The sequence below is a fragment of the Wyeomyia smithii genome, chromosome 2 (assembly GCF_029784165.1).
Source record: "Wyeomyia smithii strain HCP4-BCI-WySm-NY-G18 chromosome 2, ASM2978416v1, whole genome shotgun sequence".
Classification (NCBI taxonomy): Eukaryota; Metazoa; Arthropoda; class Insecta; order Diptera; family Culicidae; genus Wyeomyia; species Wyeomyia smithii.
The window spans coordinates 64,737,268-64,758,952 of record NC_073695.1 but is presented as its reverse complement, the minus strand read 5'-3'; the positions used below and the strand labels follow the sequence as shown (position 1 = coordinate 64,758,952).

At 36.8% G+C, this 21,685-nt stretch overlaps 1 protein-coding gene across 7 annotated transcripts in view; it reads left to right on the top strand.

The window, feature by feature from the left end:
- LOC129725998 (cell adhesion molecule Dscam2) overlaps positions 1-21,685 on the top strand; it is a 300,505-nt gene that overhangs the window by 143,462 nt on the left and 135,358 nt on the right. For all 7 annotated transcript variants that reach the window (XM_055682511.1, XM_055682509.1, XM_055682508.1 and 4 more), the window contains exons 4-5: positions 9,487-9,608; positions 10,754-10,812. In XM_055682511.1, the coding sequence (XP_055538486.1) occupies positions 9,487-9,608; positions 10,754-10,812 (181 nt within the window). The remainder of the gene's footprint in view (positions 1-9,486; positions 9,609-10,753; positions 10,813-21,685) is intronic.

Below are 21,685 nucleotides of genomic sequence, written 5' to 3'. Positions count from 1 at the left end.
GCTGTGTGAAACTGAGTAAAATGGTTAAATAATGTCAATATTTCTAGAAAGAGAACTATGTTCAGAAAACGGGCGTCCAACGCTATTTTCAAATTCAGGAAGAAAAATATTCAAATACTCCCCGATATTAGATTCATAGGTTAGAGCTGACTCCCCAAAACCGAAAATTGGTGTCCGAACGTTTGGTACAGTGAAGGTTGTTTTTCTGCATTGGAAGTTATTCAAAACTTGAGGAAAATGTGAAGATAGTCCACGTATCTCCAATTTGTTAATTAATTCATGAAGACTGATGTTAAACTATAAGGATGATATTGATATTGTTTACACAAAAAAAGTAAAACGAGAAGACATAGCAAGCAATAATTTTAACCAATAGAGGGGAGCTTAGGCTATTGATTATGTAATTTCAATGTAATTTGATTTTATTGTAAGTTAATCGATACCGTCGAAGATGCTGATGAGGCAATCCATTTTCCAACGGAATTTTTGAACTCACTCGACCCAGCTGGAATGCCTCCGCATCGATTGTTTATCAACGAAATGTGGTATATAAGCAAGTTTATAACTAAAATAGAAATATTATTTGAAATGATGGGTTGGAAAAATGTATGGACAGGGACACATAGAAAATTATAGAAAAAGCGGAAATTTTTACACGAGCAAGGCCGGGTATATTAGGCTAGTTTATGATAAAAAACTGTGCTGGCATCGCCGAGATCATTTATGTCGAAAAAAATGTGCTCAATAACAAAATAAGATATCGTTACGGAATATGAAGTTGATAAAATACTTTTTATTACAGCCCTGGTTGTGGACGCATCCACCATAGAAAATAAAGTCGAAACAGTCGAAAGAAATCGTACAAGAAAGTTTTGCGCAATTTTCTAGGAAAACCTAAATACGTGCCGTCTGCGAGACAAAAACTCATCGGAAGACGTTGCCTGTGAATACTTTTTAACGGAAGACGAATTTTTTAGTCGGAACTGAACACATCTAAAAGTTATGTACATAAAAACAACACATCAAGGTACCAGCAGGATCACAGCGAATATATACGATAGTCAAAAGACATGTGGAAAAGTTTGGTAGCATTCTGAGAGAATACTTTTGGACTTTTCTTTATTGTTGCCTTATGGGCGATAAAAGACTTTCACTAGTTGCTTGTAAGGATTAATAGATATACACGGACACGATTCGTACTAATTTGAAGCATCATTAAGCACTTAAAGCAACATTCAAGTGCGTTTTGTGTTTGTGGCTAACTTTAGTCACGACTATCTCCTTCCATTGGTGGTTACGTGTATTTTTTCACTTGGTCGAAAAGAGATTTTTACTCCATACCAGGTACTGGAAACGATATTGTGATGAAACGTTAAAAGAATTGAGTTTTTGATTTGAGCTTAACCGATCACACATTTCGTAGTTGCTTCTCTGTGATGGATCTGAACTAGTGAAATTGCACGAAGGGTCATGTGAAATGGCTAATTTGGGATACATTTACCATCTTTCTTCGGTTAGACAAGGAAAATAGAGAGTGTTACAATCGTTGTTATTAAAGACCGAGTTTACCTGTGCATCTTTAACGACTATAATGAAAAGGAAAATTACTGTCACCGGGGCAAGTGACGAATTTTTTTATACTTAAACTTGACTAAACTGATTTTCTCTACTGAGCCTCGTTAGTTACCCCTCCAAGTATCCACAATTATAACTGCCAAAAGAGGACCTTTCTTCTGGAATAAGGCATGAGGAAAGGGTCAAGTAGTGGGATGGGAGGGAGCTTCTGCTACCGAACTGCTACTAAGATTCGAAATTATGACCTAAGGCGACGAGCTCGCCTTTTGTTATTAAGCCTTAGTAGAATTCATAATTTACTCACATTTTACCTTTCGACCAAGAGAAAAAGATATTTGACGACCAATGATTTGCACACAACAAAAACTAGCTCTTAAAAGAATCTCGAATTTTTTGAATTTTAATTCAAAAAATTTGAAAATAATTCGAGATATATGCCACTGTGTCAGAATTTATTCACATTTTCAAAAAAAATCAAATTCAATCCAAACCAAAAGAGAAACAAATAAAAGACAAATTTAATCCAAATCCAATCCAAATCAAATACAAATCGAAACCCAAATCCAAATCCAATCAAAACCCAATCCAAATTCAATTCCAATCCAAATCCAATCAAAATCCAATCCGAATCCAATCCAAATCCAATCCAAATCCAATCCAAATTCAATCCAAATTAAATCCAAATCCGTGACATACCCTACATGACCCTTATATACATTTTCCTAAAGTCCATCCATGCCCCAGTCTAGTCCCGTTCCCCTCCGTCTACACCCAACAAAACGACAAGAACACGTTTGAACCTTAAGCAGAGATTTTGGAATCAACAACTGCACCCCACACGAATTCATCAGGACCTGAGAACCCGAGGCCTTCAGTGATATCTTGGCTCAGCGGTACATACCATAGGCCACTTGCACACCAGCGAACAACAACCATAACCATAACCAGCAACCAAAACCACGCACAATACCTTCAGGACCCGAAGATTACAATCCCCCGTTCCAGCTCATGACATCGTGGCTCAGCAGAACAAACCCATACATGCTGCACATTCATGGCCATTCGAAGAGCATCAGACGACCATCAAACTATTAAACACTGATTGAAAATACATGCTAGTTTTAAGATAGACTTAATTTCAGCTCGTACTCGGCAGCGAGGATGAAAATTAGCTTTAAGATTTTAAGTCATCAGATATAATTGGCGCCGTTAAACATTGAATTGTGTTTGTGCCGTATCAAATAAATGATATGAAAAAAAAATCCAAATCCAATCCAATTCCAATCAAAATCAAATCCAAATCCAATCAAAATCTAATCTAAAACTTATCCAAATCCAATCCAAAACCAATCCAAATCCAATCCAAATCGAATCCAAATCCAATATAAATCCAAAAGTCCAATCCAAATCCAAATCAATCCATATCAAATCCAATTCAAATCCAATCAAAATTCAATCCAAATCCAATCCAATCAAAATACAATACAAATCCCATCCAATCTAATCCAAATCGAGTCCAAATCCAATCCAAACCCAATCCAAATCAAATTTAAATCCAATCCAAATCCAATCAAAATCCAATCCAAAGCCATTAAAAATCCAATCTAAATCCAATCCAGAACCAATCCAATTCCAATGCAAATCCAATCCAAATCCACTGCAATTACAAACCAAATCCAATCCAAATCCAATTCAAATCGATCGATCGAATCGAGTACGATCCAATCCCAATCCAATCCAAATCCAGTTCAAATCCAATGCAAGTCCAATCCAAATCCAATCCAATCCAAATTCAATTCACATCAAATCCAAATCCAATCTGAATCCAACCCAAATCCAATCAAAATTCAATCCAAATCCAATCCAATCAAAATACAATACAAATCCCATCCAATCTACTCCAAATCGATTCCAAATCCAATCCAAATCAAATTTAAATCCAATTCAAATCCAATCCAAATCCAATCCAAATCCAATCCAAATCCAATCCAAATCCAATCCAAATCTAATCCAAATCCAATCCAAATCCATTAAAAATTCAATCTAAATCCAATCCAGATCCAATCCAAATCCAATGCAAATCCAATCCAAATCCACTGCAATTACAAACCAAATCCAATCCAAATCCAATTCAAATCCAATCCAAATCCAATCCAAATCCAGTTCAAATCCAATCCAAGTCCAATCCAAATTCAATCAATATCAAATCCAAATCCAATCTAAATCCAATCCAAATCCAATCAAAAGTCAATCCAAATCCAATCCAATACAAATCCCATCCAATCTAATCCAAATCGTGTCCAAATCCAATCCCAATCCAATCCGAATCGAATCCGAATCTAATCGAAACCCAATCCAACTCCAATCTAAATCCAATCCAAATCCGCTCCAAAACCAATCCAAATTCAATCCAAATCCAATCCAATTGCAATCAAAATCCAATCAAATCCATTAAAAATCCAATCTAAATCCAATCCAGATCCAATCTTAATCCAATGCAAATCCAATCCAAATCCACTGCAATTACAAACCAAATCCAATCCAAATCCAATTCAAATCCAATCCAAATCCAATCCAAATCCAGTTCAAGTCCAATCCAAGTCCAATCCAAATCTAATCCAATCCAAATACAATCCATATCAAATCCAATCCAAATTCAATCAAAATTCAATCCAAATCCAATCCAATCAAAATACAACACAAATCCCATCCAATCTAATCCAAATCAAGTCAAAATCCAATCCAAACCCAATCCAAATCAAATTAAAATCCAATTCAAATCCAATCCAAATCCAATCCAAATCCAATCAAATTCCAATCAAAATCCAATCCAAATCCATTAAAAATCCAGTCTAAATCCAATCCAGAACCAATCCAATTCCAATGCAAATCCAATCCAAATCCACTGCAATTACAAACGAAATCCAATCCAAATCCAATTCAAATCCAATCCAAATCCAGTTCAAATCCAATGCAAGTCCAATCCAAATCCAATCCAATCCAAATTCAATCCATATCAAATCCAAATCCAATCTAAATCCAATCCAAATCCAATCAAAATTCAATCCAAATCCAATCCAATCAAAATACAATACAAATCCCATCCAATCTTCTCCAAATCGAGTCCAAATCCAATCCAAATCAAATTTAAATCCAATTCAAATCCAATCCAAATCCAATCCAATTCAATCAAAAACCATTCCAAATCCATTAAAAATTCAATCTAAATCCAATCCAGATCCAATCCAAATCGAATCCAAATCCACTGCAATTACAAACCAAATCCAACCCAAATCCAATTAAAATCCAATCCAAATCCAATCCAAATCCAATCCAAATCCAGTTCAAATCCAATCCAAGTCCAATCCAAATTCAATCCATATCAAATTCAAATCCAATCTAAATCCAATCCAAATCCAATCAAAATTCAATCCAAATCCAATCCAATCAAAATCCAATACAAATCCCATCCAATCTAATTCAAATCGAGTCCAAATCCAATCCCAATCCAATCCGAATCGAATCCGAATCTAATCGAAACCCAATCCAACTCCAATCTAAATCCAATCCAAATCCGCTCCAAATCTGATTCGAATCCAATCCAAATCCAATACAAATACAACGTAAACCAAAATCCTTCAATCCAGCAATCCAACCCTTATGCAAATTTAGTATAATTGAAATCCATTTCAATCTAAATTCAATCCAATCCAGAGAGCAATTTCATAGAATTTGTTCCAATTTCAAAATTTTTGTTAATTAATTGTCATTAATGATTTGGCTGAACTTTACGAATGCGTTCCTTTGACCTTGTGCTATTAGTTTCTTCTTGTTTACAATCACGAGAAACTTTTGAAAAGGGTTTATGTAAAAATGGGTAATTTTTTTAAAAAGTTCAACTTCGAAATTTTATTTTATTTTCGAGAAATATACAAAATACTCCGCTCACATGATGGTTGTCTAATAATGATGAAATGAGAAGCAAATTAAATATTTTTTAAAGAAGGAAAAAATATAAAGTTATAACATGGTTGATTTACATGGTATCTTCGGCTAAGTTGTAGACAGTATTTTTTTTCCTCCCAGGAAAATATATCTAACGCAAGACAGAAAAAAATTTGAAAAAATTCTACGAAAACTTGTAAGCTGAACAACGATTCTTAACTGAGCTTGGAAAAACAAAAATTATAAAAAATATATTGTTTCCGATTTTTATAGAAGGACAAAATCATTATCTACAACTTTTCCGAAGACACTATACCGATTAAACAAACCGTGAATATTTAGAATTATATTTGTGTATTTTATTTTTAATTTTATTTACCATACTATATATATTTTTCTGGGAAGACAAAACTACTCTCTTCAACTGTTCCAAAGACATAATTGCAGTCAAGCAAACCGTTTCAGCTCTATTTAATTTTTTTGAGAGGATGCGGTATTACAAAACTACGCTGATCAAATCCCTTGATAACCATGAATTTATTTTGAATTAGGTATTTCTTGCTTTCAGCTAACTATACACAATGTAACGAGTGATCTAGATGATGAAAACTTACGAAAATTCATAGCACTGTCCCGTTAATATTTATTTGTAATCATCCATACCTTTTCTATATAAACCTTTTCATAAATTAGTCTTGATGCTCAAAAAGGCACAAAATGCAGGGCCGGATCTTGGTGTTGGGAGGTTCGGAGCAAATATTTTCGTGTGCCTTTGACCCCGTTGCACCCGCCTAAATCCTGGCCAGACAAATTGTTCTTTTAGCCCCTAGGAACATCTGGGTAAATTTTCAACCAGATCAAAAATGATCGATAGAAGCTAGTTTGTTTTACCAATTCATGTTTAAACCCTTTTGAGCATTCCAACTATAAAGCAATAAATTTAATAACCACAATGAAACGAAAAAGCATAAAAATAACTTCGCATTTCAACGCTCTCCACCTTTTGACGTGAAAAGTTGGAAATATCTTCCTCACGTTGAAGTTTTCAAACGATAAAGATCTGCCGGTACAACCTCTACTGCCCATAATTCAAAAATTGGCTAATATGCCATAGGCATCAAATCGAGAAAAACGCATTTGAAAGTTTTTTGTCGGTACAACATATTTTGACTGTTCAGGACAACTTTTTTATTGAGTATATCACCCATCATATATGCTGGAACCTTGCCGTTGAGTTTTAACAGAGAAATCTGTAGAAAAATTCCATCCGCCACGTAGGTATTTTTAACACAGCAGCCGTTTTTTTCAATTATAAACGAAAGGTCAGTTGACAAAACGGTGTGCAATTTGGCTAGTATCCATACGATGTGAATTATATCGTACTCGTTGGTGATGAAAATGGTTATAAATTTAATAAAACAACACGGAAGCACAAGTGAGGATGAATAGGACGACGAGACAATTATTACGTACAGCAATATAATAATATAACGAAAATATTATTATTCATGGTAATCTCACAATCCACTTTCTTATTTTTTCTCATCAAACCCAAAATGAAATCTGAATCTTCTCTTCATTAATATTACTCCTAATCAAAGAGCTAAATATCATTTTTTCAAATGTAAAGATTAATGACAGAAGGATACAGTCACACGTTTTGATCATTGGGTTTCGCAGTACAACAAATAAATTCTTGTAGCATCAAATATTCTTCGTGAAAAAGTCAAATTTGATGCAAGGGCCTTACGATCGCTCACCTGTCGCCAGTAACCACCAAGCTACAACACACTTTCGAAAGTAAGAAGAAACACAGTTCAGTAATAATACACTGGTTCGTGAACATGCCACAGGTTCATATTGGATATTGGATATTAGCCAAATTCTCAATTATTTTGGATATTAGCCAAAATTGTTTCACGTTTGCTGCCTTCCCAAATGCATTTTTTGACAATCGGCTTCCGTAGGGACCTTGTTTAGGGTGTGTACCACCACGAGAAACTGTTTTCTCGATTTTGGTAAAAATGGCATATTAGCCAATTTTTGAATTATGGGCAGTCTAGGTGTTCTATTTTTATTTATTTTTTTAATGGTTAGTAGCTTAAGTATTTATGATAAATATTAGTTAATAATGAGTATGTGTGTCCAATCACAAATGGTGACTTCACAACACTGTTAGAAATTTGTAATTTTAATTGTTAGGATTTGTTTGCTTTCGCAATTAGGACTTATCGTTCGTAGGGATTTAAACCTACTTGTCAGAAAAGGGGAAGTAAACTCATACTAACTTAATTGCTTACTTATTGGCTATAAAGAGAGCTTATCGAAGCAATTGAGGATTGCAACGATTTTTGTCGAAAATTGTTAATAATTTTATTTGACATAGCTTCTAATGGTTCAACACCAGTAAGTCTATGTAATTCGAGTGTACTAAACCAAGGAGGACGCTTCAAAATCATTTTCAGAATTTTATTCTGAATCCTTTGGAGCGTTTTCTTACTTGTTGAACAACAACTTGACCAGATCGGTACAGCATAAAGCATTCCTGGTCTAAAAATTTGTTTGTAAATCTATAGTTTGTTCTTTAAACAAAGTTTAGAATTCCTGTTAATGAGAGGATATAAACATCTCGTATATTTGATGCACTTGGCTTGTATACTCTCAATGTGCTCTTTGAAAATAAGTTTTTTATCATAAATTAGTCCCAAGTACTTAACCTTGTCAGACCAACTTACAATAACCCCATTCATCTTGACAACGTGATTATTGTTTGGCTTGAGGAAAGAAACCCTAGGCTTATGCGGTAAAATTATCATTTGAGTTTTAGAAGCATTGGGAGAGATTTTCCACTTTTGCAAGTAGGAAGAAAAACTATCTAAACTTTTCTGCAATCGACTGCATATGACACGAAGACTTTTTCCTTTTACGGAAATGCTTGTGTCATCGCAGAACAATGACTTTGTGCATCCTGGAGGCAAATCAGGAAGATCTGAAGTGAATATGTTGTACAGGACTGGACCCAAGACTGAACCTTGAGGTGCACCTGCTCTGACAGGAAATCTATCAGATTTTGATTTCTGATAGACAACCTGCAGAGTTCGATCAGTAAGATAATTTTTTAAAATTTTGATTAGGAAAATTGGAAAATTAAAAGTTTGCAATTTCGCAATCCAACCTTTATGCCAAACACTGTCGAATGCTTTTTCTATGTCTAAAAGAGCAGCTCCAGTGGAATAACCTACAGATTTGTTAGCTCATATCATATTAGTAACACAACCTCTAGGTGGATTTCCTGACACAAACTACTATTCGGGATAAAATCACTTTAATGAATGAATAACCGAGAAGAATTTGAGCAGGTAATTTTAATTCAACGACGTCGCATCGCACAGTGAGCTCTTCGGACCAAGAAGGGACAAAACCCAAAATGTGCTGTACATCATCGAAAAATCATGATTTTTTGGGTATAAAAACTCTCACTAAATAAGTAAAAATCATATCCATGAGAAACATTTTACTTTTTATGGTATTGTCAGATTTATTCATATGAATTTCCATTATCAGAATCGTTGATGATGATGTAAGAACAATTGGAACGTAACACAAATTTTTACTGTTTCAACCCTGCAGCAGCCAACAGTCTTTAAGCCTGTTTTCATTTCCAAACCTGAGAAAGATTTCGGGCGAGTGAATCAGTCTGATTTAATAAAGCCTGGAGCTATAGCTTCTAATGACAGTCGAAATCCCCTCTAATAGGGTTCGTTACTGGAATCCGTATAAACACCGTTACCCAACCAAGGCAGACGTGATGTCGCTGGAGGCGATCCTCAAGAAATTAACTGTCTGCAATAAGCGATGTGTCAGAATTTGTTGACGTTTACAGTTTTATAATAATATATTATAATGTAAAAACTTTTTGGAAAAAGTTGAAATATATGACTAAATCGTTCTTTTTTTCTCTTACAGATGGAATGGTCGGTAGCGACGACGAACCACGAGCTGGTTTACGCGTCGCCAAACGGAAGTCTGATTTTCTACCCCTTTTCTGCGGATAAGTTTCGTCATGAAATACACTCGACGGTTTATAGGTAAGTAGCTGCGTCTTCATTCACGTTTAAAGCGTTTCTGCATAATCCTTTCTAATTCCGGCGTCGTCAAAGAAACTCACCGCGTTGGTTTTTGCAAAAGAATCTTAATCACAATGGCAGAAAAAGTGGAAAAGAAAGAGTTTGTCACTTGCAGGTTGCGCAGTCTTCCCGCAGAAAACAGGTCCGTTCATTCGCCCCACGCTCACAGTCCGCACTCATTAGCATCAGGTGGAATTTCAAGGCAGCCTCGTTTGGTATTCTCGCGCACATAAAACAGTAAACTCAGGCCTAGCGGCTAGCGACGAGCCACTTACTTGTGTTTAAAAAAAAAGTATCCAGCCAGAATCACAATTTCTTGCGGCATTTCCGGTGCAGTTACTGGGGACAACCGTTGGGACGACGTTAGCGTCGGTTCCTGCTGCCACCAGCAAAGCTTTATTTTTTATTTACTTCTACTGAGATGCATTCTCTTTCATAATGCAGAGATTTTATTAAAATTTTCAAGATAAAATAATTCCATTTCTCAAACGTAAAATCAAAGCCGAACGAAGACTGGAATGGATGGACGACTGACAATTACCGGCTAGAGTTAACAGTGATTGTTCGTATCTTTAATACACATTTAATTATTTTAAACTTATAATCGTGCCTCAATCGGCATCAACTTAAATTTGGCCATAAAACATCGACTAAGAGGTCTCCTAAATTAGGATAACTTGTGATTATTATAAGTCCCAAATTTCAATTTTTTTTTTGAGGAGATACACTGGAAGTGGAGATGTGTTACAAACAATGGTTTCATTTATTTTTTTAGCATTTAGCGTAATGCAATAGTTATTCAGCAGATATATGAAATTAGTTGGAAGCAGATATGACAATTTTTCGAAGTTGAATGCCTCATAAAATAGATAATACAGAGGCAAAAAAATCGCTCAGTCATGTACTTTCATTTTTACAACTATTCTTTGGGAAGCTAAAAAAACTAAGTGCAATTCTTTTTAATCAGAAAAGTTGGCCGCCCAACTTGTAATTTTTAACTAATACAATCGAATTAAGCATCCGCTCCCGGCTGCTCGGCAATCTTTGAAGTTCCTCCAACATTTCCTTCTCTTTCTTCTTATTGTGTTCTCTTTTTTTTCTTGCAGATGTAAATTAAAAAACTTGGTCGGCACTATTCTGAGCCGCGAAGTGCACGTGAAAGGAGGTAAGTCCCGAAAGCCCTGAACAATTACCAAACAGCGGGGAATTTAGCGTAAAAGGAAAATTTCAATTTTCTTCTCCCTTACTCACTCACTTACTCTACCCTGCCGTAGCAGTGCGAAGTTTAAATACGAATTTATGCATTGCTCTAATCTTGGAACCACGCTACCAGGACTCGGGACTGGCTGTGCCACCATCCGGCAAATTGGAGAAACTTATCATTTGGGATAATTATAAATACACTCGGTTGCCGGCGGTGGCACTGTGTCTGCACTCATATCCAGTCACAGAAGACGACTGGAGAAAGCACGTTTTTCTATAATTATGATTAAATTGGAACCTCTTAGCACGGACCGAACGGTGCAACGCCGTCCACACATGCATGGGACACACCATTTCTATTAAAGGGGTTTTCCATTCACACGACAGTTTTAATTACTATACAATGGTAAAGTACAGCCCCTGAGGGCGGAAGTTTTCCACCGATTTTAGGTATGATAGGGGTGGGTGTTGCACGATAATCCAATTAGGATGCAACATATTCTCGGAGAAATCCTCTTCGCTCGGAAGGAGAATTGAAAAAAAACGGAAAACTGAATCGAAACGACTGGCATCATAATGCCACGCTATGAAGCTGCCTTTGTATACACTCCCCCCACAATTATGGAACTCCCACAATTACGGATCACTTTTGTGTTTGAAGTTATTTAACTCAGTTAAACTAACGGTTCAAAGGCATGTAACATTTTTGCAGTAAAATATGCCATATTTGCTAGCTTTGAACACGGAAAACATCGTTCTTACTCCTAGATTGATGTGTTTTTTATACGCTTAAAATATTGTCTTCCAGAATCTATCAAAATGTTTGTCGTTTTTCTCAATCAGCGTAAGAAGCGTTATTCATAAGGTTCATATGTGATATAATCGCTAATTCTCGTGCAAAAAATAATTCATACACAAAGATCAAGGTAAGTTCTTCACGATTCATCAAAATGTTGATGGTTGATAACGATTTTTCTGTAAAAACTAGCTATTTTCTAATTGTTCCATAATGGGGACCGAGACAAGATAGTTCTCTATAAATATGGAACACTCCGATTCAAATGTGATTTTCACCACTTAAAACACCCTCTCAACTTCTTTTGAGCTCCAAACGGAAGCTAAACAGTGATCAGCCTTTGAAAAATATTTTTCCCAAAGCAAGAGGGACAGAAAAGCTACGTGAAGCGCGAAACTGTTATGGTGTACCGTATACAATGGTTCATTTCTACCTTCGGGAGCGACAGACCTGAGCTCTCCATCTAACTGCAACCTCAAAAGCCACATAAAATGTGGCCAGGCCATGCGGGATCTTGATAACGATTTGAAATATGTTATTTCTTCAAATTACATAATTTGAATAAGGTTTATTGAATGAATTCGTTGCCAAAAGCTGTTTTTAATATGCTGATCCATAATATGATGCGAATTGTCTCATAATTAAAACCGCTCTCAAAAGTGATCCATAATTGTGTATTTTGTGAGTTATGAAATAAATGTATTTTCTGAGAAATATTCACAAAACATTCAAAAAAATACTCAATGAAGTGAAGGATTACATATTTTTGTGACTGAAAACATTTATAGATTACTTATAAACAATAAAATTGGTCAGAAATGATATTTTGAATTCATACATCTTCTTAAGTGATCCATAATCGTGGGGGGACTGTAACATGAAAAAGTATCTGTGGGCGATGGCCTGGTAAATTAAAATTGAGTTTTAATGCAACGATTTCTCGGCAAAGTAAGCGTGATCAAATTGTTGAAAAAAATAATCAGATATTCGAAGTTCTATGTAAAGAAAGTAAGAAACTTGAGCTTCGTAGTGAATGCTAAAATGTTAAACTGTTGAAATACAAAAATACTGAAATGCCACAATTCTTGTATCCAAAATTTAAATTTCTGATCACAACACTTCGCAATCCGAGAAATTATGGCAAACAAAATCGTTAAACTAAGCTTAAATATTTCTAAAATTTCGTAGCTATACTGTAAGCTTCCTAAGGTACGTTACTTAAAAAAAAACTTATTGGAAAAAAGGTATATAGAATACCTAGGTATAGACGTCGATCCGCACTCAAATCAGTGTACGAAAAATTTATTACCCATAAAATTGATGTTTACCCACCGGTGACATTCGCATCCAAGAAAATTTTTCTCGCTGCATTAGACCTTCACTCAATCTCTTTCTCACCCCAAAGTTTCAGCCAAGAAATTTTAATGACGACAATCGACTACGACTTCAGTGTACGATCACTTTCAGTGGCTTAAAGAGTTTCTGCCCTACACCACGCTGCCAGCCTCCAGTGTTTCCACTCGATAGCGATGACTGCGTTTTCGCATAGATGCGCTTCCGTTGGTTATATTTGTTTTGCTCTTTTCGTAATCATGTACCCCCCCCCCCCCCCCTAATGTCATCAAGTGGCGTTTTCCTTCTCGCGATTCCATAACCTCTTTTTTTTCTCAGCGAGGAGCAATCACTAGTTAAGTTCTGGCCTCGGAGCGGCAGCATATTTTTATTCCGTGTGCTCAGCAGCGCATTACGTCCGTGCAAACACCGAACAAACCGAGGAGTGCAGTTTTATCTTCGCGCACCGAGGACGCAGTGTCTTTTGTCCTTTAGCTTCCTGAATTTAATGGCAATTGTTTTCACGCTGCCATCAACGCGTCAGCACAGTGGAGTGGGAGATACTTTTTCCAAAAGGAGATTTTAAACTTTGTTGCAAATTTTTCGTTTCAGTAGACGTTGTTAAGAACTCGAAGAAATTTGCCAATCGAGATAATTTGAAAATTCTAGCTACTGTTAAATTATTCGTGGTTTAGCAGATGTAAGAAATCGATGGAAGCAGAAGCCTGGCACGTTCTTTCTCTGCACTGAACCAAAAAAACTAACACCTAACTACAAAACCGTACGGAGCACGAAGAAAAGGCAAAAGGTTGAGTAATGCACTTAGACTGCGAGCAAACAAAGCTCCCGAATCAGTTAGCTGTCGAAGAAGTTACCCTTGGCGCTAGCAGGTGCACGGTATGGTGGTTTTCTTTTCCCCGCTATCGGAACCACGCAACTGTGCTACCCTCCTGACAACCACCCACTCACCCACAGGCCACACGGGTGGACGGACAAAATATAAGCGGCTCTTCTGTCCGCATTATGATTTTTTACGATTATGTTTCGCCATGAATTATGCTTCTTTATGTATCTATTACAGGTTACATATACATTTTAGAGCGCACGGGTCGTAAATTGCCGGCACCAGAGCTTTTTGTATGCCCTACCAGAGGCAGCAAAATCTGAGCGAAATGTTTACGAACGCTGAAGCGTTGAAAGTGTGCACGGTCCAAATTTACGGACGCCTGAGCTTTCTATCTGTGTACGTTGGTTGACTTGCATGTAGCGAAGATATTTTTTTCCAATGGTGAAAGTGCACATTAAAATGATAACAAAATGTACAACATTGTAAGAGCGTAAATAACACGCCCTGCGTAGTCACTTTATAGAGATTTATTTTTAATACTGAGTGGTTTCTGGCGCGTTCGGAAATTGACATATTCGTTTTTTGATGATTTCTAGTCGTAGGGGGGATTCATTAATGATCTGCCGAACCATTTTCCGTGTATCGATCTGAAAATAATACATCATCATCTGAACCATGTTAGAGTTTCCTGGAAAGTAAATCAGATTATTTCTGTTTCATTCCGCTTCGTGAGAGAAACAATATAATTATCTGAATGAAAAAAAAAATTGTCATTATTACATGAATTCATGAATCGATTATACACAGTATACTTTTTTCGTGTTTCTATCAAGAAGCGAGATTACACTAGCGCGTTTCCGTGTCGAATGATCTTTGCTTTAAATTCGATCATTATGAATTGAATTTTGCACACGTGTTTAGCTTATAAATCATACAGATTTTTGAAACAGGGGTAAGTAGAGAAAAGAGGTCCTTTAAAATTGAGTATCCAAAAACTGTATCAATTTTGCGGAAATTTAGCATACCACTCATACCATTATTAAGACTAACATTTTACACTCTTTTACTCCACTGATCCAAAATTCAAAAATTCTAAGACTACGACAATTCTCGCTGAAACCAGGCCACACGAGGTCTTGGATTTTTTTTTATTTTCGTTCAATTCAACGCAATGAAAAATCAATAACTTTACATAAATTTGTTTCATTTGGTGGACCCCTTGTTCGCAAAGGGGTGAAAAAATTTTTAGGAAAGTGAAAATCGTATATTTTCATCGAGCTATATTTCAAAATTTTGTCCTAAAATCCTCTACAAACAGCATTTCACTATACAGAAAACATCTAGGGCTTTGACCATATTGAATTCGCCGCCATTTTTAATTTTATCATTAAAACGCGTTCTTGAACAGGTTGGCAATCACCGATTTTAATTCTGAGACCACCATTAGAAAGCTGAAAAAACATCCTACAAGATACATTCGATAAATTAGAAGTGTGTCGCGAAAGAAACATGGCCGTCGAGCCAATTTTCTGTAACGAGCGCCGCGCGATCGACATAGCAGCATGCGCTGCTCGCCACGCAGCGGAGAGACCGTTGAATGTGCAGGGGATACCTACATTAGACTGGGACACGGTTATATGGGAAAAAAGCGATGATGTTATTTTTTCGCTCACATGCACTTTTCGTATTCCTTATGGGTCCTGTAACAACTGTGTAACTTTTCAGATCGATCGGTGAAACGCCCGATTTGCGCCTTTTTCTGGCAACATGCCGTAGCAGTGTTGCTGGAAAATTTGAATGGTGAGCCGTCCGTCAGACATTCAATCAGTTTGGGGTGAATAGCTGTTTCTACAAGCATCGTAGCGCCTCGCGGTCTTCAGAAGAGTTTTTCCCAGGAAAATTTCCTACAAATATCATGTATTGATATTTTTTTAAGAGCCAACTTGACATCTCTGGAGAATAAGTATTGAAAAAGTGGATTTTCCCATATAAAATCGTATGGAAACTTAAAAGTCGGGCGCAAATCAGGCGTTTCACCGATCGATCTGGAAAGTTACACAGTTGTTATGGGACCCATAAGGAACACGAAAAGTGCATGGGAGCTAAAATTTATTTTTTGTCCCACCCTAACCTACATCTTCTATCGTGTGGCTATGAAGTTGATGTGTGTGTGAGCTATGAGTGGATATCTTCTAACAGCCCTAGGTTAAGTACAATGATTTTGACGTTTATGGTTTAACAGACTGAGTGGAAATTATTTGTGTTACGAGATGTTGAAAAATCACGGCGATGAAGTAATCAAACCGGTGATAGCTCGTGATAGGAAGCGGTTCTGTTGTAATCCTTTCAATAAAACAGGTCACTCAAATTGGCGAAAAACTACGAAGCTTACGAAGGTTACACCTGAGCTTATTGCATATTTCAAATCGAATTGTTATAAAAACGTTCCCAATTGCACTGACAAAATATGCACAACATGTCGTTTGAAGGTCACCCACCTAAAAAAAGAATCAAAAAATTTGTCAGCCTGCAGAGGAGGAGGAGAACCAGCACCGAATTATTTAGAAGCAGCATCGTCGATCGAAGTTTTGAGAGAAGCGCCATCAGCCCACTATACCTTTGTACTTAGCTTCCTAGCGCAGGGTTTCATTCAAATCGAAAAAAAGCGAAAATCGAACAACAGTTTACGTACTGCAGGTCATTTTGACTGGAACCAGAATTTAAATTTTCAATAATGTAATATTAAAAAAAATTTAAGTGACCATGTGTAGTCTATCGAACGATGAACGGAACAAGTAAAAATCTGACTTTTTTTGCGAATTACTTGAATCACATGAATTGAAATCGATACTGTTCTCCAGTGATGGTTTCGTTCCATTTCATCAGATTATAAAAATAACATTCCAGCTTTCCTAGGCGGCGCTGCTGTCATCATTTCTGTGTGTATCGACTCACGTTATAACGGGTTCTTTGTGCAGCATCGATGCCCGCGTGGCATTCTTCTCGTCTAGAATCATTTGACACTCCTCGTCGAACCAGCCGTTAAGAAAAGCATGTATAAAACGCCCCTCCTGGGCATAACGCCCCAGTCCATTTCGGAAACATGCAAAAAATAAGATATAAGACTATTGGGAATCCTTAGCGGTTCATGGGATCAACCTTGTGTGGAAGTTAGATAACTAGTTTGATAACTAGTGTATAAAGTTTATTACCTGGTATTTGCAATAAAATAACTCAAGTGAACCTATAAGTAGCTGTATTAGGTAAAGAAACGGTCAAAATTGTATAACTTGCTTGAATATTTAACGCTTTCTGTTACACTACAGCTCCGAGCGGTATGCTTCACCTTTAGTTGTGCTGATATGTTCATTGCTTTAGCGTTCACTTCTGAGTGTTAAAGTGCTATTTCACTTCGCGTGCTAAACTGAGGCATTGAAGCTATTGCATGGGGCATATTATAGTATATCTCATTGACACATTTTTTTTGTTGAGGTTTTAACCGGTAGTCATTCACCACCCGAAAAAAACATCAAAAAACCTTGAAAGTTGCTGTAATTGTATATAGTTTTTTCATGATTTAACTATGATTTGCATTGTAAATACATCAATTTTACATTAAATATCATTGTACAAAACAATAAAAAACATTGTTTTTGCCATTTTTACCATGAAAAAGGGAGATGTTATGTATCTTAACAGCATTTTTTCAGGCACTTTTCTTATACATTTAGAAGTCACTGACAATGTTTTTCATGGTAAAATTATTGTCGGCGATAGATTCAATTTCAAATACATCGTAAATTTTTTTCGGGCAGTCAATGAAAACTATGTTATATCACAGAGAACAGACGTTCATCTTATTTTCAAAAGATGTGTAAAAACTTGCAACCGTCATTTAACAGTAAGTGGTAATGCTCCCGCTATGTGGCGCTCGTGTCGCTCAAAAACCAAGCACAGATATCGATAAAATATCGATACAGCGATATTTATGCAATGCAACTGGGGCACCACAAGACAGATGTCGTTAGTGTATTAATGTATTTGGATTCAAATTTTTACACACGATTTTCAAATTTCTTTATATGAACATGAATGTCTGTTCTCTGTGGTTATATTGCATACTGTTTAAGCAACATCAAATAATGGATTAAAACTAGTTTATTCGTAGAACATTCTGACTGCAAACCACATCAATGCGGCTCTGCTGCATAGTCGAGGGCAAGGAATCAAGGCGGCTTTAAGTCAATGCTATTCAATTTCAATTGAAGTAAATTAAGAGTGCATACGCTTTAACAAACAAGTTCTTGAGTCGCATTTTTATCGGTGCTGTCTGAGATTGTCCTTTTCGGTCGTCAGTTGCGGTTGTCAATTGGAGCGCAAAATTCTAATTTTTCTCTGAAATCACAATATTGCTGGAGAAGAAAACTCTAATGGTGGTTTCAGAAAATTAGGTTTAGTACCGATTTAAAAGATATACGTCAAGTATTATGCAAAACCTCATAAGAAGAAAAGTTAGAGCATTCTTCCGTAGACGCTTGAAAATACCCTAAATCAAATTTCTTTAAAGACACATTTTCTAAAACTAAAATTCGTTGCTAGATCATTTTTGTCTACTTTATGAAATAAACAGTCCTTTCCTGTCACTAAACGACATAGCATTGGTTTTAGCTAATTGGGCTGTTACTCGAGCAGAAGTTATTTCGAGTGACTGCTAAAATGAACTGCAAATAGTGTTTAAGCTAAATAGTGGTTTCCCAATATGCTGAATAATGAATGATTTTATGCGCGCTTCCAAAGTTACTACAACGCTGCGTTTGCTCAGCGAAAAAGCAAAACAAACAAAAAGTGGGTAAACAAGCTCGTGCACACAATAACTTATTTGTGCACAATCGAAAACACGGCTTGCGTTGGGGAAGTATAACTTTACCAAACGAAAACCTCCCAACTTAAGACGCCTCGTCTCCCGTTCGGGGTGGAAATGCTTTTGGATTGCTCTATTTTTCCGTACGCTTCTACATAGTGTACTTCTTAGGTAGGTATGTGTTGTCGTCTCCAGTCGCAGTTTAGAGTTTCCCCACAACCGGAGGTAGATCAAGATTGCTGCGTCGTGTTGTCGTAATTTGTATGCAAATGTAATTTTCGACTCGAGCAAGCAGAAAATTCCTATAAAACGCTATTTAATAGTTAACGCTTTGTGGTCGAAGAAGTTATTCTGACTCGAAAAAAGTTGGACCCGCAATTCTATTTATAATCAGTTGATCCCATTGGAAAAATCTGCAACCACAAATGAGCAACAAAAAAATGGCTGAAAAAAAGATTTTATTTCCCGGAGTTAGACCAAACCAAACTGACTGGCATCTTCCATTTCGATGTGATCCGGATCCTATTCATTCCCGAAAAGAAAATTCTCGAAACGCTCGTTTGGCGGTGTCGCAGCATCAAGGTGGCACCGAAACTGAGGTAAAATAATAAAGTGGCAAAAACCACAGAAATGTACCACTCGGAATAACGAACTTTGCCGCTGTTGTCTGCCAAAGCCCAACCGGGTCCGACAGATGTTTGTTATTTTTATGTTGCTAACTGTTTTTTTGCACCTTTCAGTCGCAACATTTCGGCTTTGGCTGAGAGTAGGGTGGTCGTCGGAAAAATAAGCCCGAATCAAGAGCAGAGAAATGAATGGCGGCAACTTGACCGACACACATACACAGCGTGTACTTACATATTTACTGCGTTTGTCAGTTGACATGCTGAGATTTCAATAAGATGTCAAGTTTTTGCTGTTCTTTTATCCACTTGTTTGCAGTTGGCTCGAAACGATGTTGCGGCAAAAATTCTTCGTCGTCTGCCCAATTAAAGTTCTTTTCTTGTTTGATGCTTTAGTCAGATCAGGTGAACTTGCTTAGTTTTCCTAAGGAGCAAGAGGATTTATCAAGGAATTTAGTGTTAGTTGAGAGGTACACCTCAAATGAAAACTGTGACTAAGTGGATAATTCAAACGCCAATGACAGCCGTGCTGTCAGATGTACGAGAGTTCTTATTCCATAATTAGGAATTTCAAAATCCCTGGCCTGGACCTAACTTTTTATAACATTTGTATTTTTAATATTTTCCACGAGTGTGTAAAAAAGTAGCACAGAACATTGAAACCAGCTTTCATTGCTCTTCCCAGAGCTCGTAAAAACAAGCCGTGTGCATTAGCTGCCAGCAGTCGGTGGACCGCAGCCGGGACCAGCCAACAAAGCACTTTACATACCAAACTTTCGAAATAATTAACTATACGCAAGGACAGTGAACAAACGCTGCCAACAACGGAATGATTCGAATTGTTTGGTGCGCGAAACTCCCCCGAGAAAGGTAATAAATACCTAAACTTTTCAACTGTAAATGGCGAATTTTAGCGCACAAAAAAAGTCTAGTTGAAAATTTTAATTAGCATCAACAGGTAAGCAAGCTTGTTTTCTAGTGAATATCGCACTTTCGAATAGAAAATACAACAGGTTAACGAACCTAGGCGGGACAATTCAACCCGCTGTTGCTGGTATTTGCTTCTTTTAATTGGCCTAATAATTAGGACAAGCTTGCATTCGCTCATTTGAAACCGACACAAATCTAATGAAATTTTCAGTTTCATGACTGATAGCATACACTTATTAGAACTAATTTTAAATTGCAGGTTCATTAATGAAGAAAACAATAGTTTTCTTTCCATAATTCAAACAGCAAAACCACCCTCATTAGGAATGATGTTTCCGTTGCAGCGATTGATGCGCTTACTGTAATTATTGTTAGCGGTATTATTTTGTGTTCTGAAAGCCGATTACCTGCGGTCTTTCGCTTCGCCATCAGTGTGGGTGGAACACCGAAGCGCGTTTCTGCTTTCACGTGACGCGATGATTTTATGAAGGGATATATGACAGCTGATTTGCTAGAATTCACAGTAATGGAAATTTCTGCTCGCAGTAACGGATTTTCCTGTCTCACATAATGTGGAGCTGAACAATCCTATCATCGCAAAGTATTCAACCATACCTAATTCGGAAGAAGTTGTTCATCATAGAACATCAATCATCGGTTTATTTGGTGGCGGCTTTTTTTTGGATCTAGTGAAAAATTGAATTGATTCGGAATGAAAAATGAAATTAGAAGAGTAAAACGTAGAATGCTAGAGTGACAAGCATATCGAATCAAAACTTAAACCAGACTAACTCTAGAATAAAAAAAAATCGTACGAACACAGAGAAAACTGAATCAAATTTAACCAGAATTGAAACCAATTCGTGAGACAAAATTCGAGCCCAAACCGCATAGAAAGTTATTATTATTCTTCAACCGAAACCATGACAAAATCCCAGGTCGAACTTCAAACTATAATTGAAAGTGAAACGAGTCACAAAAAAAAAAAAACAATTTAATGTTATACTTCAGCCGCACATGTGCAATATGCAAAACGCAACAGCGTAGTTAACTGTTGCGTGGCAGAGTGTGCTGCACCTTCTGCTATATGTTTTCTTACGACACGAGAAGAATGGGATTGTCTTCCTTCCAAGCCGCTACACGATACAATGTGTTATTTTGTCAACTATTTTTTTGGAAATTTAAATTTAGTGTGTATTCAAGACTTATTTTTGTTTAAAAAATTACAGGAGGGCTGTGTGCAAAGCCACAATCGCAAGGTTGAAGTAGAATACTTTTACGGGAAAGATAACCCGGCTCACGGAACGCGACGAGAGACAGGACACAACACTTATTGTTCTTACAAAACATAAAAAAGGAATTTGATTTACCTTTTTAGTCGACCGGTTTCGGGCAGCGATCTTGCCCATCAGCTGGACGATGTCCGACCCGGCTGCTTGCGTGTCA